This window comes from Hippocampus guttulatus, chromosome 3 (assembly GCF_054856545.1).
Source record: "Hippocampus guttulatus isolate MCC_2025c chromosome 3, RoL_Hgut_1.0, whole genome shotgun sequence".
Taxonomy (NCBI): domain Eukaryota; kingdom Metazoa; phylum Chordata; class Actinopteri; order Syngnathiformes; family Syngnathidae; genus Hippocampus; species Hippocampus guttulatus.
Window position 1 is genome coordinate 13,501,781 of NC_141263.1, and position 14,779 is coordinate 13,516,559.

The 14,779-nt window shown below is 42.3% G+C and overlaps 1 protein-coding gene across 1 annotated transcript; it reads right to left on the minus strand.

The window, feature by feature from the left end:
* Positions 1-950: 950 nt before the first annotated feature.
* eif4g2a (eukaryotic translation initiation factor 4, gamma 2a) lies at positions 951-8,552 on the minus strand. The gene is made up of 19 exons (XM_086106889.1): positions 8,446-8,552; positions 7,771-7,896; positions 7,583-7,685; positions 7,358-7,489; positions 7,203-7,269; positions 6,968-7,119; positions 6,442-6,552; positions 6,143-6,325; positions 5,897-6,050; positions 5,647-5,810; positions 5,458-5,565; positions 5,217-5,324; positions 5,020-5,124; positions 4,719-4,934; positions 4,135-4,393; positions 3,385-3,589; positions 3,096-3,304; positions 2,907-3,028; positions 951-1,972 (listed from the first exon to the last, which is right to left on the minus strand). The coding sequence occupies exons 6-19, from the start codon at positions 7,049-7,051 to the stop codon at positions 1,907-1,909; spliced, it is 2,094 nt and encodes a 697-aa protein (XP_085963015.1). The 5' UTR covers positions 7,052-7,119; positions 7,203-7,269; positions 7,358-7,489; positions 7,583-7,685; positions 7,771-7,896; positions 8,446-8,552; the 3' UTR covers positions 951-1,906.
* Between the last annotated feature and the right edge of the window lie 6,227 nt (positions 8,553-14,779).

Genomic DNA, 14,779 nt, shown 5'->3' on the forward strand with positions numbered 1-14,779 from the left:
GCCACATTAGCCAGAGTACTGACACATCTATTGTTGACAACTCATTGCATCACACTCTTTTGAACCAAGTTGTACCATATGGAATCAAAATCCACTGGCGCTTGCAGAACCACCTCCAGACCAACCCCAGGAAAACTAAGGAGTTGGTTGTGGATTTCTGCAAGAAACAGTCTTCACCTGCACCAATGAACATCCAGGGTACGGACATAGAGAGGGTGACCTCTAAGTATCTGGGTGTTCTCAACAATAAACTAGACTGGTCTAACAACACATCAGAATTGCTCTTCCTGCTCAGAAAGCTGAGTGAGCTCTTTTGGAGTTCAGGGGTCACCCCTTAAGACCTTCTATGACTCTGTGGTGGCCTCAGCCATTCACTATGGTATAGTCTGCTGGTCAGGCAGCATCTCAGCCTGGGACAGAGAGTGGACCGACTGGTCAGGAGGGCCAGCTCTGTCCCGGGCTGCTCCCTGGACACTCTGGAGGAGTTGGGCAACAGGAGGATGCTAGCTAAGCTAACAGCTATGATGGACAGACTCTCCCACCCCCTCCAGGCCACCCTGACAGCACCGGGCAGCTCCTTCAGCCAGAGACCGATACACCCGCACTGCAAGGAGGGGTAACGCCACTTGTTCCTGCCGACTGCTGTCAGGCTATTGATAAGACTGTCCTAAAAAACTTTGTTTTTTTAAATATGTTTATAATTATCTACTTTTTGTTGTTCTACTTTCTCTTTGATAATTTTGCTGCTGTAAATTGGGAATGTCTCCATTGTGAGACAAATAAAGGTTTTATCTTAAATGGTGTCACAATAAAACAAACCATCAAGTACTGCTGTTCAGCAATATGATGCTTTATATTCCCAGCATCAGTATTTATCTAATTCACTTCTACTGCGATATCATGTGAGTCACATTAGCAGGCAACACTGAACTGTCCAAGCAACAGACAAGTGACCGTGAAATGTACTTTATTCAAGGTTGATCTGCAGATGCCCACTCAAACTGTTGTTTACATTACATCGACACCCGGAAGAAAGCGCAGGTGGCCACATGCAAGAAGATTAAAAAGACCACTTAAAAACCCCGATGATATGACAAACTGGAAACTAAGCTTTGGCTGTCTCGATATGATAAAACACGTTCAAGTATAGTCAGATACAGAGGTATATTCATAAAAAGTGATAAATTAAAAAAGGCAACACACTTACTTTACAGCACATTAATGTCCACACTCCAAAATGCTTGATTTTAGTATTTAAAAAAACAAACAAAAAAAAAAACCCTAACTGCCATCAAAAGTGAATTTGCAAGCTTCAAATATAAACGTCGCCGAAAAGCAAAATCAATTCATTGCTTAGAGGAAAACAAAACAAATGGCAGCGTATTGGTACCTCCCGTCATTAATTACTTGTGCCGTGTGCCACAAAAAATACAAAATGGCCGCCTGGTGGAAAATTCAACACAAGAAAACAAAATGATTGGAGGAGCTTCCAGACACCTGTCAAGCACAAAAATCTGCAATTTAGGATTGTTCTTTATATCAAAATTAAAAAAAAAAAAAAAAAGTGTATGATACTATTGCAACGACTCATGGTGTGCAGCAAAGTGCATCTAAAAACAGATAAAAATGAGAGTCTCTTTACAATACATGCTCTCATTTGTAAACAGCAGCACGCGATGACTGCGACCAGATTCTGAAACCGTGTGTGTATGTTCGGCAAAACACCTCCTGTTAGGCTGAATGCAAATCAATTCCTAAATATACTCGGACAAATTACCTCTTTAAATAAACAGAATGGTAACATGCTGGCGCTGGTTTAAGTCGATTAATAACAGTGGCGTTGTTGCTGACTGAGGCCAAGTAGATAAAATGGGAATCAAATTCCAACATTGGGTTAGGAGATTTCTTAGTAATCTTCATCCTCCGACTCTTCATCTTCAGCGGTTTCCAGCCAGGTGAGCCACTGGTTCACCTGCATGGCAAACAACCAACAAATCAGACACTGGCTGTACAGCATTTTCTAGAGCAGTAGCTGTCCAATCTTTTTACAATCGATTAATCTGATAAAATTAAAAATATAAAATCAACATTTTTGTTTGGAAACTATTTCCGTTTGTTATTTCATGAAGGTACAACACTTGATAGGCAACTAATTTGACTATCAGATTGTTTTTGTCTGTCTAGTTTTGGCACGAAATAAATTCAACAATGAGGTGAATTTAATTGTGGCAGCGAAAATTGCGACCAGAACCGATAGTCGATTAAATGTGAAGCTATACTCCTAAACAATCAAAAGTCTTGAATAACACATTTTTATGCTCATGATGCCATTTCATTCAGTTATATTTATTTCTAATTGTTTTATGTTCAACTGTAGATATTCTCGACAATATGTATTTTGTATGGGAAATATTGCTTCCGTTTTCAGCCAAGTTTTAGTCAAGACTCTTCGGAACAGATGCATCATAAAAACAAACTTGTTGTATTAACTCATTCAGTACCAGCCAATTCTGGACCAAGTATGAAAAGACGTTTAATTAAAAATGTCTTTGGGAGTGAATGAGTTAAGAGTACAAGTCAACCCTGTCATATTTTTTCGGAAACCAACCTCGCTGGATAACTATTGGCTGTTTTTGGGCTGCGGCCAAAGCCATGTCTAATAAAAATATTGTTTTGGGCCGAGGAAGTGAAGGGAGCTATAGTCAGGCTGCTGCTGCTTGCTCATCGCCTTGGCTAAAGTCTCGGCACCACCATGATGTGGCAACTACAGGCAGTTACTAGCATCAAGCTAGTAGACTTTTCAGAGACAAAATTACATGACTCTCTTGAACATGTTGGTGTTTCAGTCTCTTTGGTATGTGTTGCTGCTTCGTGTGCATTAAGTGGAGTGAGGGGAGCGAACGTACGTGAAACAAGGCTTTTCCTTTTCCCGGATACTCTTGGGTGACGTCTTCTTTCCATGTCAGGAAGGCTTCTTCTTCGATGATTTCCATGTCATAAAAGTAGGCAAAGAAGCGCAGCAGCATTCCTGGAAGCAGAGAGCGAGGTTAAGCATTTCTGACTACGTGTGTGTGTGTGTCCATGCTGCTGGTCACCTTTGGGGAAGTGTTTAGCGTTACAGTGGACCTGCAGCGCGTAGAGGGCGCTGACTTGCAGGTCAACGTGGTCGTGCAGGAACTTCTGCATGACGGGCTTGAAAGAAAGCAGCAGCTGCTTCTCCTCATCCAGCTGCTCTTTGCTCGGCGCTGCCAGCTGCTCTTCGTCATCATCTGGGTTGATCTCATAGGCAATGTACTGCAAGAAACTAGCAGGGAGAAAAAAAAAGGATATTGAAAGCAAGCGAGAGGAAATAAGAGTGGATGTGTGAAGGAGGGTGCTGGCTACCTGGTTGTGAGGATGTTGACGAAGCCTTTGTCAGTGTGGAGTTTGGGAGAGATGTTGTCTTTAATCCACTTGTAGATTGACTGTGGAGACGGGTCCACTTTGATTTGCTTCAGAAGCTCTTTCTCCAGCTTCATCAGTGGGAACAGGAAGCTGAGGCCTTTGCCCTCCAGAATCTCCAGCATGCGGTCCTTGTTCTGGTCCATTTCTACAGACGGGACCAGTTTGACTATTATGTAGTAAAGTACATACAAGTATAATCGATTCTATGCAAAGTTGCCTAGCAGATGGTTACAGTGCATTATTATTATTAGCGCAGGCGCTATTGGGTAAATGTCACCGCTTGGACGCTTAATGATGATGTAATGACGTAGCTCCTACTTGGCTCTTTGCCGGTGGAAAAACAAGCACGTTCTTCTTAAGAACTTGTTAAGCACAACTCTGGCGCCAAACAAGCACCGGGTTACTTCATAGAGCCACGCAAGCGCTTGCAAATATGGGCAAGCTTTTACCGCATCTTTGCGCTGTGCCATGTGAGAGGGCCTTTAGGTTGCCGTTGCCCAAGTCTTAAACAGTTAAATTGCCTTTCTTTTCTGCTTTGTGACTTTTGAGTATTTTACCAAGTGTACAGATGTTATTGACTGAGATTTCATTGCGGAACAACATTTCTGTCCAGCGATTACCCAACGTTCTAATCTATACCAAATTAGAGTCTATCCTGACGCATAGAGGTGAGCGGGTGGCAGCCCGTACCAGGTAGCATCTTCTGCATGTTGACCTTGCTCTTCTGGAAAACATCGGCAAGCCACTCGCGATCCTTGAGCTTGGACATCTGTTGCAAACAGAGCAGGAAGAGCGGGAAATGGGCGCCGTTCTCCAACTGGTGGGCCAAATCCGTCATGCTGATCAGGTCGGCCACGGCGGCCCGAGCCGCAAATTGAGCCAGGTACGACTTCACCAGTGGGACTTCTTCCTCGATTTTGGGACACTGGTCCAGGACACCGAGAATGGCCTGTTCAGAGAGCGTTGGCAGTCAGCAGCAGTACCTCACTGTATATTCTAGACAATATTCATTTGTAATTGGAAGAACAAACATTGTATATATTGTTTCTCCGTTCCAGTGCAAGTGAAATTTTTTTAATGCTGTGCGTTACAGCAGCAATTTGTCATTACCATAGCAGCTTTGCAAATTTATGTTTGCATTAAGCTAGAGGACATTCATTAGACAAACTTATCCGGTGGGATGAACATTATGGTGTAGAGTCACTCTTTCGTTGTATGCTGTTTGCAAGCGCTGCTGCTGTGCGTGTGCTATGGCTGTAGTTGTTTACACTCACCTGCAGGAGGTTCTCACTTGTGACAAGACCCTCGGTGCAGAGCTCATGAATCAGGGTGCTCGCAAGTTCCTTATCGTCGTCTGAACGACTGAGTGAAGTCACCACAATCTTGTTCACCATCTCAGATAAAAGGTGTTTTGGCGCCTTCATCTCCTTGACAGTGGCCACAGCCTCACTGACATTCTTGCTGTTCATATATTCCGCAACCAGCACCTCCTAAAAACAGGACGATGGCCTAATGCGTTATCCAAATGTAATATCCACGCTGTTGTACAAGACTGTGAGAAAGAAAGAACATTACCGTCATTTTGTGCAGCTCTTCCTTGGTCGGAGGTAGCTTTTTGATGGATTTTGCAGGTTTTTCCTGAATTGGTGGTGGATTGGTTTTGAGACCAAGCTGTGGGGACTACAAAAAGAAAAACGTTGCACTATTCAGGTTTTGAAAAGACATCGTGGGGTTTTTTTTGGTTTGTTTTTAACCGACATGCAAATATTTACCTGTCCCATTAAGGAACCTTGGGCACTTGGTGGCATCATCGTCATCTGTGGCTGCAGCTTTGGCACTTTTTTGTTTAGGATGAATGACTGCGCTGGCCTCAGGCTGATCTACAGGCGTAAAAACGAGAGTTAAAACTATCACCGGCAATATACAAGCCACAGTCAAGTGCTTAGACAAGATTAAATGTAAAGGTAGAACGTGGCAACAGTCTTCCCACTATCTTAAGAAAAGTCCAAGTACCTCATCAACATTGAGCTTCCCTTTCTTACTAAAGCGTGGGCCCATATCTTTAGACTGCATCTGAACCGAGCCATTTTGTTTATGGCTGAAAACCGGCGAACTCTGACCCTGGGGAGACAAATGTTAAATGTTGGTTCGGTCCAGAATCAATGGGATGAAAGCAAGAGGACAACCCACTGTAGCAATCACCTGCATTGGCTTGATGAAAGGCTTGCTCCCTGTATCAAACTGGGGCTGATGCGAACTGCTGTTAATCCCAATATGGCCATTGAAAATTGGGTTGGAGCGGTGGCGGCCCAAAGTTGGAGAGTAGTGGTCCTGAATAACTCCGGGACCTGTTCCGATACCAATACCTGCACAATTTATGAGGAGAAACAAACATTGCAATGGTGTTGTGTCTGGCATTGTGTGGCATGAGGACAAGTGTACTGTGGCATACCGGGTATTTGTCCAAACATATCAGCCAACCCCCCAAGTGCTTCTTTGTCAAATCTGACCCTGGTCTGCAGGAAAGCGTTGTCCAGGAAGGTATGATCCATGAAAAAGTCCGATCTGGAGCAGTCAGACTGCGGTGGAATGAACACACCCAAGTCCTGCAGGGCATATTAGGTAAGCATCAGTCCAAAATGACAGCTGACGAGTAAATTGCTGATAAATGCGCGACGGTGTGAAAATTCAAATGAACCTTTACGGCATCCTGGCGAACTTGACTGATGGTCTTTGGTCCGTTGTCAAAATACGCTTTACGAGGCACCCAGTTGTTCTCCCGTAGCTCTGCTGTATTCTGCAACAGGAAGCGAATCCTTGCAGGTAATTCCTTGTTGTTGGTCAAGGCCTGCATGCGGTCAAAGTACTGATTCATCAGGGACTGAGAGAGAGAGAGAGAGAGAGAGAGAGAGAGAGAGAAAAAAGAGTGGCCTGTTATATAAACCAAGAGCATTCAAAAGGACTGCTTTGTCATGAGAACGTTCCCTACAAACATACCCGAGCCTTCTCATGATCAAGCTTGGGTCCCACCGTCTTCATTATCTGACAGAGGCATTCCAGGTCTTCTCCCATATCCTTAAGTTGGACTCTCTTCTTCTTTTCCAGCAGCTTCAGGCAAAAAGGCATGTTAGGACATTTCTCGTGCTGGATGCCAATTTGTTTGACTATTGACTACGCCCTTGACTTCATATTTTATTCTGTGACCATACTCCGAATATGCTTGTCCCAAATCATCTATCCCTTTTAAGTGAATCGAAATGCCCATCAATCAATTTCAACACAATTACTTAATTTGTTTCAACGCGATTTAAAAAAAAGATTATACTGTACATGACTGTACAGGCTCTAGACCAGTGGTTCTTAACCTTGTTAGAGGCACCGAACCCAACCAGTTCAAATGCACAGTCAACCAAAACTTTCATTAGTGAAAAATAAAAATATGATTCAAACAAACAAACCAAATCTTGAATCACTAAGTCAGGTAAGTCAAAGTACTACTGCATAATGCCTAAATGGAACCTACTGTTTTGATGCATTTATGGAGGATGGATTCATGAATAAGGTGGAGTTTCCCAAGTTCTCCAATGAATTTGATGTTGCCAAGCATTTTGATCTTTGCAATAGCACGCTGTTCCTCCTCTTCCGAGGTGAGAGGGCAATCTTGTTTGTCAAAGACTACAGAGGGAGAAGAACGACAAATGAGACCCTGACAAATAAAACATAAAACGTGCAGTATAAAAGAAACATTTGCTGCACACCGTCGACATTTCTGGCACGATTTTCAAACTCATCTTGAAGCTTGGATATAAGAAGCCTCCTGAAGGTCTGCAACAAAGGGGAAAAAAAAAATCTGAATATCGAAAAAGGCCACAAAAAAGCTCACGCTTTTTCTTCTAGATATGTTCGCATTTACTGTATTCTGCTTTTTTGTTGCGGGGTTTTCTGTTGCTGGATCTTCAAAGTTTGGTGCGTCTTCTGCCAGGCGTAGACATAGCTGAGCATATAATTGACTGTACTTGGGCTCCTCAAGGGCTTTGTCAACAATCTAAAAAGAACAAACACCACTCACATCGACGTTCATGATTGAGTCCCTTGATGGGCTACACAAACGGCCATAAGAATTGTAGACAACACTGACCAACAAGATGATTCCTTTAAGGACAAGCTTGGAATCCACACCCACATTGAGGAGCTCCAGGCACAGTTTGTCAAATTTCTCAGGTGTCAGCTTATTAAGTATGCTAAAGAAAGCAGAGGCACACAATAAGCCAGCAGTTGAACACAAAGCGAAAGCAACAATCGCAAGAATTTCGAGCCACAACTCACCCTCTCACTTTTCGGAAGATTGCATCGTGCTGCCCTTTCTCAGCAGAGAAGCTGGCCTCTCGGCTAGTGCTTCGAGAAGGTATCCATCTCTGAGCGGCAGAACCTGGGGGCTTCCCCAGGAACTCGCTGTGATGGACGACAAAAAAAAAAAAAAAGCTGATAATACAGCAAAAAGTATAGCATGGTATAACCGTGTGTCAATTAAATAAAACCATGCACTTTGATTGCTGCAAAAGCCCTTTTTAGTCCGGTACAGTGTAAACTAATGGTAGCTAGTGCATGAGTTATGTGCATAAATCCTCATTGGCCAATAAGTTGGCAGCGACAAAAAATGTGCCAAAATTGGAGCAAAAAAATGTTAGTTGAGAATCTGCCCCCCCCTTGATCTGTGTTCATAAAGATACTACGTTTAGGCCAGCAGAAAGTAGATAAACATGCAATTGACTGATATTAAACATTAAAAATAGAAATAAAAATCACCTTTTGCTTTCAGCCTTGGGAAAGTGCTGAGGTGCACCCCCACCTCCTCCCCCTACTCTGTGATGCAACAGAAAAAAAAAAGTGTGTTGAAATGAGAAGGGGTGTATGTGTATGCTAGTTCCTGTTTGTGTGCGTCATGTTTTGGGAAAGATCCCAGTGCAAGCAGTAAGCGACGGGTCCGAAGATAATCGATACCTGAAATGAGAAGGAACCCCTGGTGCAACAACACTCTCCACTTTGGCGGCTTGACTACAAATATTTGGAAAAGAATTGTGTTCTGGGAAGGAACAAGGGAAAAGCAACCTACAAGCAGAGAGGAGAATAACCCCGTTACAAAAAAACTTCATTAAAAAAGCACATTCAAATGTCAACAATTGAAGAGTCAGTTTAACAAGTGAGCATTTATTCAAGCTCTTTAAAGTGTGCTATGGATAAATGCGAACACAGTTATTTGACATCCTTAAGGCCCATGTACTAGTGTACGCTTTGTCATCACTGGCAGAACAACTACATGTTACCCGTGAGGCAAAACTAGTGACAATCCCTACTTGTTCACGGCTGTTGATTCACGAGTCCAAGAGGAGGAAAAACAAGACCTGCACCTCACATTATAGTGCATAAGAATGCAAAACACATTTTTATCTAAATCAATGGAAATATCTGTACAACAGCTGATTCTGCGAATGTTCAACAACTACTCAAGATATCAAAATAAATGCAGCCCCAGGGCTTGACATTGCGCACAATTTGCTCGGAAATGATTTCTTTTTTTCCTCCCAGTGTGTGCTGCTAAAAATCTCATCCGGTTGCACAGTGTGAGTGCATGTTTTAATGCTGCTACTGGTACATACAGCGAGGGTGTTCCATCTGTCAGACTGCACACTGAAGACGCAATGTGTGTCAGGTGAAAACCTTCCTGTATAAATAAAATGAATGAATATCGAAGTCCGGCTGTGTTTGCCATGATAACGGCCATCAAACTTAACGAGGTCTATTTGCTTTTATTAAGGAAGGCTTTCCAGTCATCTACGACCTCGTTGGCATTTGGACAGGAGATTGTGCAAGGTTGTCCGTTTCTCATATTAGGCGATCGCTAACATGCTAATATGAACGGATTATGACAACAATGGGTCTGCCAAAAAGATAAAGTACTCCTGAGACGCTAATACATGCATCACATGAGAGTATTAGTTCACAACACTTGTATCAACATTGAATGATGGTTCATGTAATTATCAACAATGCTGCATTGGGGTAGCTTCTGACACAAAAGCATTTACAATTACACTGTATTACAATGTAGACAAAAAGTTAATTGTTTATGTTCAAAATAAGCATGACAATTCAAATGCCACCACTTCAGTTAAAAACATACAGTTCTAATCGTGCAAATGGAGCACTATTCATGAGAGGCAGAATGTGGGCAGTAGAAGAGGACGAGTTCACATGCTTTAATCAGCAATTGTTCTTTGGGATGTTCTTTGTTATGGAGGATTTTACAGGTGTTTGAAGTGTTTTAAGGTAATTCTACAAAGATGCCGCCCACTTGTTACGTTGCCAGTCAAACAACCCAGCATAACTCATGTTGTGGTGACCCAACCAGAACTGGCACTGGTCTTGTATATTAATCCAATAATAAGTTTACATGACGATTTCATATTTGGCATCAGTATGCTTACATTTAAAATATTGTTGCCTTTATATTGTTCAAGCCAATCCTTATGGAAGGGTCAATGTTGATTGATCAATTCAAGTAGATAAAACAAAATACCAGTACTGAATATTCACTTTGAAAAAAGAATGAGTTGATTTCATAGTATTTATTAAATTTGCAGGGTCTGAGTCAAGTGATGAAAGAAAAAAAAAGTCAGATTCATCTATTATGAAAACAATACTTATTAGCTGTTGTAGTATGTAACTGACATACTGTATACCTGGAATTGACACGTATCTGAACCTGAAGGGGTCTCAGTTGTTTATATCAAACTCCTAAATCTTCACATTAATCCAAGAAGGGGTTGGCAAGTACGCGAATCCTTCTTGTGTTAAACCCCTTAATTGTTTTGGGGGGTTTTGTTTTAACATTAAATAAGACCAAACGAACAGCAACAATAGGTTAATAAACTGGTGTCATCCTAAAGAAATACCTTTCCATATTCCCGACTTTAGTGGAACCCCCCTACCACCGTCGCTTGTAAAACTGTCGTTCTATACTAATGTGCCTTAGTTGTTCTCCTAAATTGAGGACAAAAAGTGTACTAGGACACGAGCCTTCATCACAACGGAGAGCAAGGATATACAATTCATACTCAAACGGCTTTCCAGAGTTCCAAGTGCATTCTCATTTGAACTGAAAGTCTCCTTGATGAAAAGGACACTTGAGCACATGACCGCTCCACGTGCCGGTGGAGCGACATTCTTCAGTGGTGTACACAGGCGGTGCTAACCTGGCACGAGGCACTAGCCTAGCAAAACATCGACGTCTCAATTCGCTTTCATGTCTGGGTCAGAGACGCGTAGGATACACCTCTTTAGATGGAAAATTACTAGTGATAACATCAATTAATAACAATCTCTGTCACAGAACAATCATCTGACCGACAAAGGATTAGAACCACTCCTACAATTCAATCGCATATATATATAGACGTAAAATTATTCGGATTCTCAAATACTTCTTGATATTAATCCTGCTCTGTATTAATGGTTGCGATTTAGCATCATCGTCAGATTTTGATGATTAATAATGATTTTAAAAAGGGCGTGTAAGGGCTATTTAAATGTTAATTGTAGATACCGTGATAGTTACTGTTCTCGTAAGAGTATTACGAGTCCAGATTTAAATAAGAATACAGGGTGAAATCAGGAAAAATAGACCAGGAGCTGTTTTTCCCTCAAGTCTTTGTTTAGAAACCGGATGTTAGCACACAGCAAAAAAATGGTGAATATCTTCTCGAGGCGGCCGTTAAGAGGACAGCATCGGGCAGTAAATAATAACTATCAATAGTTTCTTTGATCTTTCACGTCAGATAATGACAAAAACAATCCAATCCACTGAAAGCCACAAACTAGGTCAATTAGCTAACATTGGTGAAGCCGTGAAATACCGAAAGCGCTTACCTTTTACAAAAAGAACGTCAGCTTAACTTTTCTTTTCGACAAGTATTCGGAAATCTAAGCGATGAATAAGGGGTAATGGATGATAATCTGTCGTAATTATCACCAGAAAGCTTCGGTGTCCAATAAATAAGAGAGAACGGCCTAGTCGTACAGGCTCGCTGCTGCTGTGAGGAAAGGCTGCTGACTGGCTGTGTGCGTCACGAGGGAGGCAGTCGCTTTTTGAACAAGGGATGTTTGAGGGCGTCATCAGCCTGCCCCGGTGACGTCACGTACTGAAAACTCACCCAGCGTTTCGCAATTCACTGCATTTCCCGAACTGATTTGATGGCAAACCCTTTACCGCTTAAACAACCTTGAGGATACCTTGATTTACAACAAAAAAAGAGTCAGAAACAAACGGCTCATAGCTATGGCAAGTGGATCCAACATTTAAAAGCTAAAGAAAGGTTTGACTATTGTAGATAAAACTTTCTGGCAAGTTGTCACTAAATAAAATTTGAAAAGTGATTATAGAGATAACTGTTACTACGACTACTACTATTATTGCGATTATTATTATTAATTGGTGTCGCTGATGGAGTAGTGGTACCCTCGCCTGACCCGTATGCAGGCAGCGGCTGATCGTTTACCACTCAGTGACAGTGTGAATGTGGGCGTGAATGGTCATTTGTCTCTGTATGTGCCCTGCGACTGACTGGCGACCAGGGTGCAGTCAGCTGGGATAGCCTTCCGCAACTCTCCGCGACCTTCTTCGGGATAAGCAGTGTTGAAAAATGGATTATTAATTGGGTGGCAACCAGTTCAGGGTGTAACCCGGCTGCCGCCCGAAGAAAGCTGGGATAGGCTCCGGCATATCCGCCACACCAGTGAGGATAATTGCTTAGGAAAATGGAAATTATTATTATTAGTAGCAGTAGTAGGAGGAGGAGGAGTAGTAGCAATGAAAATGTCAGCAGTCTGATAAGGTTTGACGACGAACCAAATGCAATGTGGATCCCACAAACGCAGACTCAAGCAAACTGTGATACAACAAGGTTTATTGACAGAAAAACTACGGACCAACAAAGTATAAACAAATCGCTGGCAACAAAGAACCAGGAAAATACAATATGAACAAAAGGTGCTTGCAAAAGGCAAAGTATATTTGAATTCCAAAAATACACAAAACAAAACGTCAAAATTCCAAATACACGAAACTTAAATCAGATGAGGTTAACGAGAAAACCAAAATGCATACAAAACAAGAATCTATCGAAATGGGAGTGATTATGAACATGAACGTGACATCTAGAAAATATCTCTTGAGCATAACAGCAAGCAAAAATCTCCTTGACTGTATACTATACACAATTCTAGGAGGAGGTGAAGGTGTAGGCCTCCACTGGCTTGATCAATGAAACGTGGAATACAGGATGAATCTTGTGAGTGGGTGGCAGGCAGAGCTTGACAGGGCCCGAAAAATCTGGGTCACAGCTTGCGTGAATTCCCGCTAAATTTAAATCCTGAGTGGAAAGCCATACCTTCTGTCCCGGCGATGACGATCAACAATCTACTGATTATGCTTGGCAGTGTGTGACAGGGCTGCTCTGGTTTCCCCCCCAGACATGATGGGCCCTTAGGTGGTCCTGAATCAAGGGACTGTTGGATTGGCCTTCCTGAGATGGAAACAGGTGGTTGATAACATAAGTAGCTATAAATGTGACCGACCTGTGGCAGCCGAGGCAAGGGTGTTGTGGGCATATTCGACCCATGGCAGATGGTTGGCCTGTGATGCAGGACTGTGAAGACAGACACAGTGGAGGGCAGTTTCTAGGTCCTGGTTTGCTCTTTCGCTTTGACCTTTTGTATGGGAAGGATACTCCGAAGATGATGCTCTTAAGCATGCCCATGATGCACTGGCCCGGCAAAAGGGCTTCAGATTTGGCCTCATCTATCATAGGTTCGTGGATATGGGAGAGAGCGTCAGGCTTTTGATTATCGTGATCCCTTGCAAAAGGTGACCGTGAAATTGAAGCGGGTGAATAACAGCCTTCATTGTGCCTCTCTGGATTTTAACCGTTTTGCTGAGTGGATGTATGCCAGGTTCTTGTGGTCTGTGAATACAATGAATGGCTCCTTGGCTTCCTCAAGCCAGTGACGCCATTCACGGTCATCCCACATTATAATTTACTTCAGTGGTGGTACAGTATGTCTTCTGGAAAAAAAAAAACAGTCAGCAGTTGAACTCGGACCTTGTGGACTTGAACTTGACTTGGACTCACACCTTTGTGGCTCCAGAGGGGGGATCCCGGTGACCCATCTCCCAACAAGAAGAATCGTAATCCAATATTTTCACCAGTAATGGGACATCGTGAATTTCTTGGAGTGTAGAAGTGATCATTTGAAAATGTAAACTTTTGCAGAGATTTATAGAAATAAAGAAATCTGAAAGCAAGACCCAAATCTAAAGCTCAATTGTGGTTGACTTTATCTGTTTCGGTCGACAACTTTCTTTTCTTTATTATTAATTTTTTGACATTATGTTGCTATACTGTACGCAGCAATTATAACTTGGGAGTACAAACTACAAATGCCAGTTTTTAAATGTAGTGTGCAAAAGTAAAAATACGTAAAATAAACACTTGGTTTCATCAAAGCATAACAAATTTTCCAACATGTTTGGGAGATTTAGTTATGTCTCAATAAAACCAAGGTTGAACTTTCTGGCCGCAGTTCTAGAGGTATTTTTGGCAAGCAGAAAAATTATCATGAAATGCATCATGCTTTGAAGCCATTCTTCTTCAAGCTGGAACTGGGGCCCTTACTCAAGGTAAATAGAATTATGAACAGTTTCAAAGAGTAGGTCATTATCACCACAAAACATTCAGGCTTCTGCTAGAAAAAAGGTGTGAGGAAAACCCTACTAGAACAACTGAAATGATAATTCAGAGGCACTTTAAATGGTGGCAAAACCCAGGAACTTTCCCCACTCCTAACATTCAATATGATAGAACACTGAAAAGCTGGGCCTGACCTATGTCACTTATCCGTGAACAAAATTTACAGTTATCTACTCTTATCGTCCCATTTCAGGCGGAGGTTCGGTTGGACCTGCAGCTTGAATCAAGAGCATAAATTATGTCCTCTGAGGGACCTCTGCATGGTGTACTTTGAACACCATCTTCTTTTCTTTCCTGCAGCCAGGTTAGTCATTGAAATCACAAAGACGCACAAATACTTGTAATTGACATACAGTAGTACTCGTAGGCTTCTTTCCGAGTTCAGTACAGCAGGGGTCCCCAACCACCGGGCCGCGGACCAGTGCCGGTCCTCGGGGCATTTAGTACCGGGCCGCACAATAAGAACTTACATTAATTCCGTCGCATTTATTTTGGAACACGAAAGATTTTGTTTTGAAAAATTGCCAGAT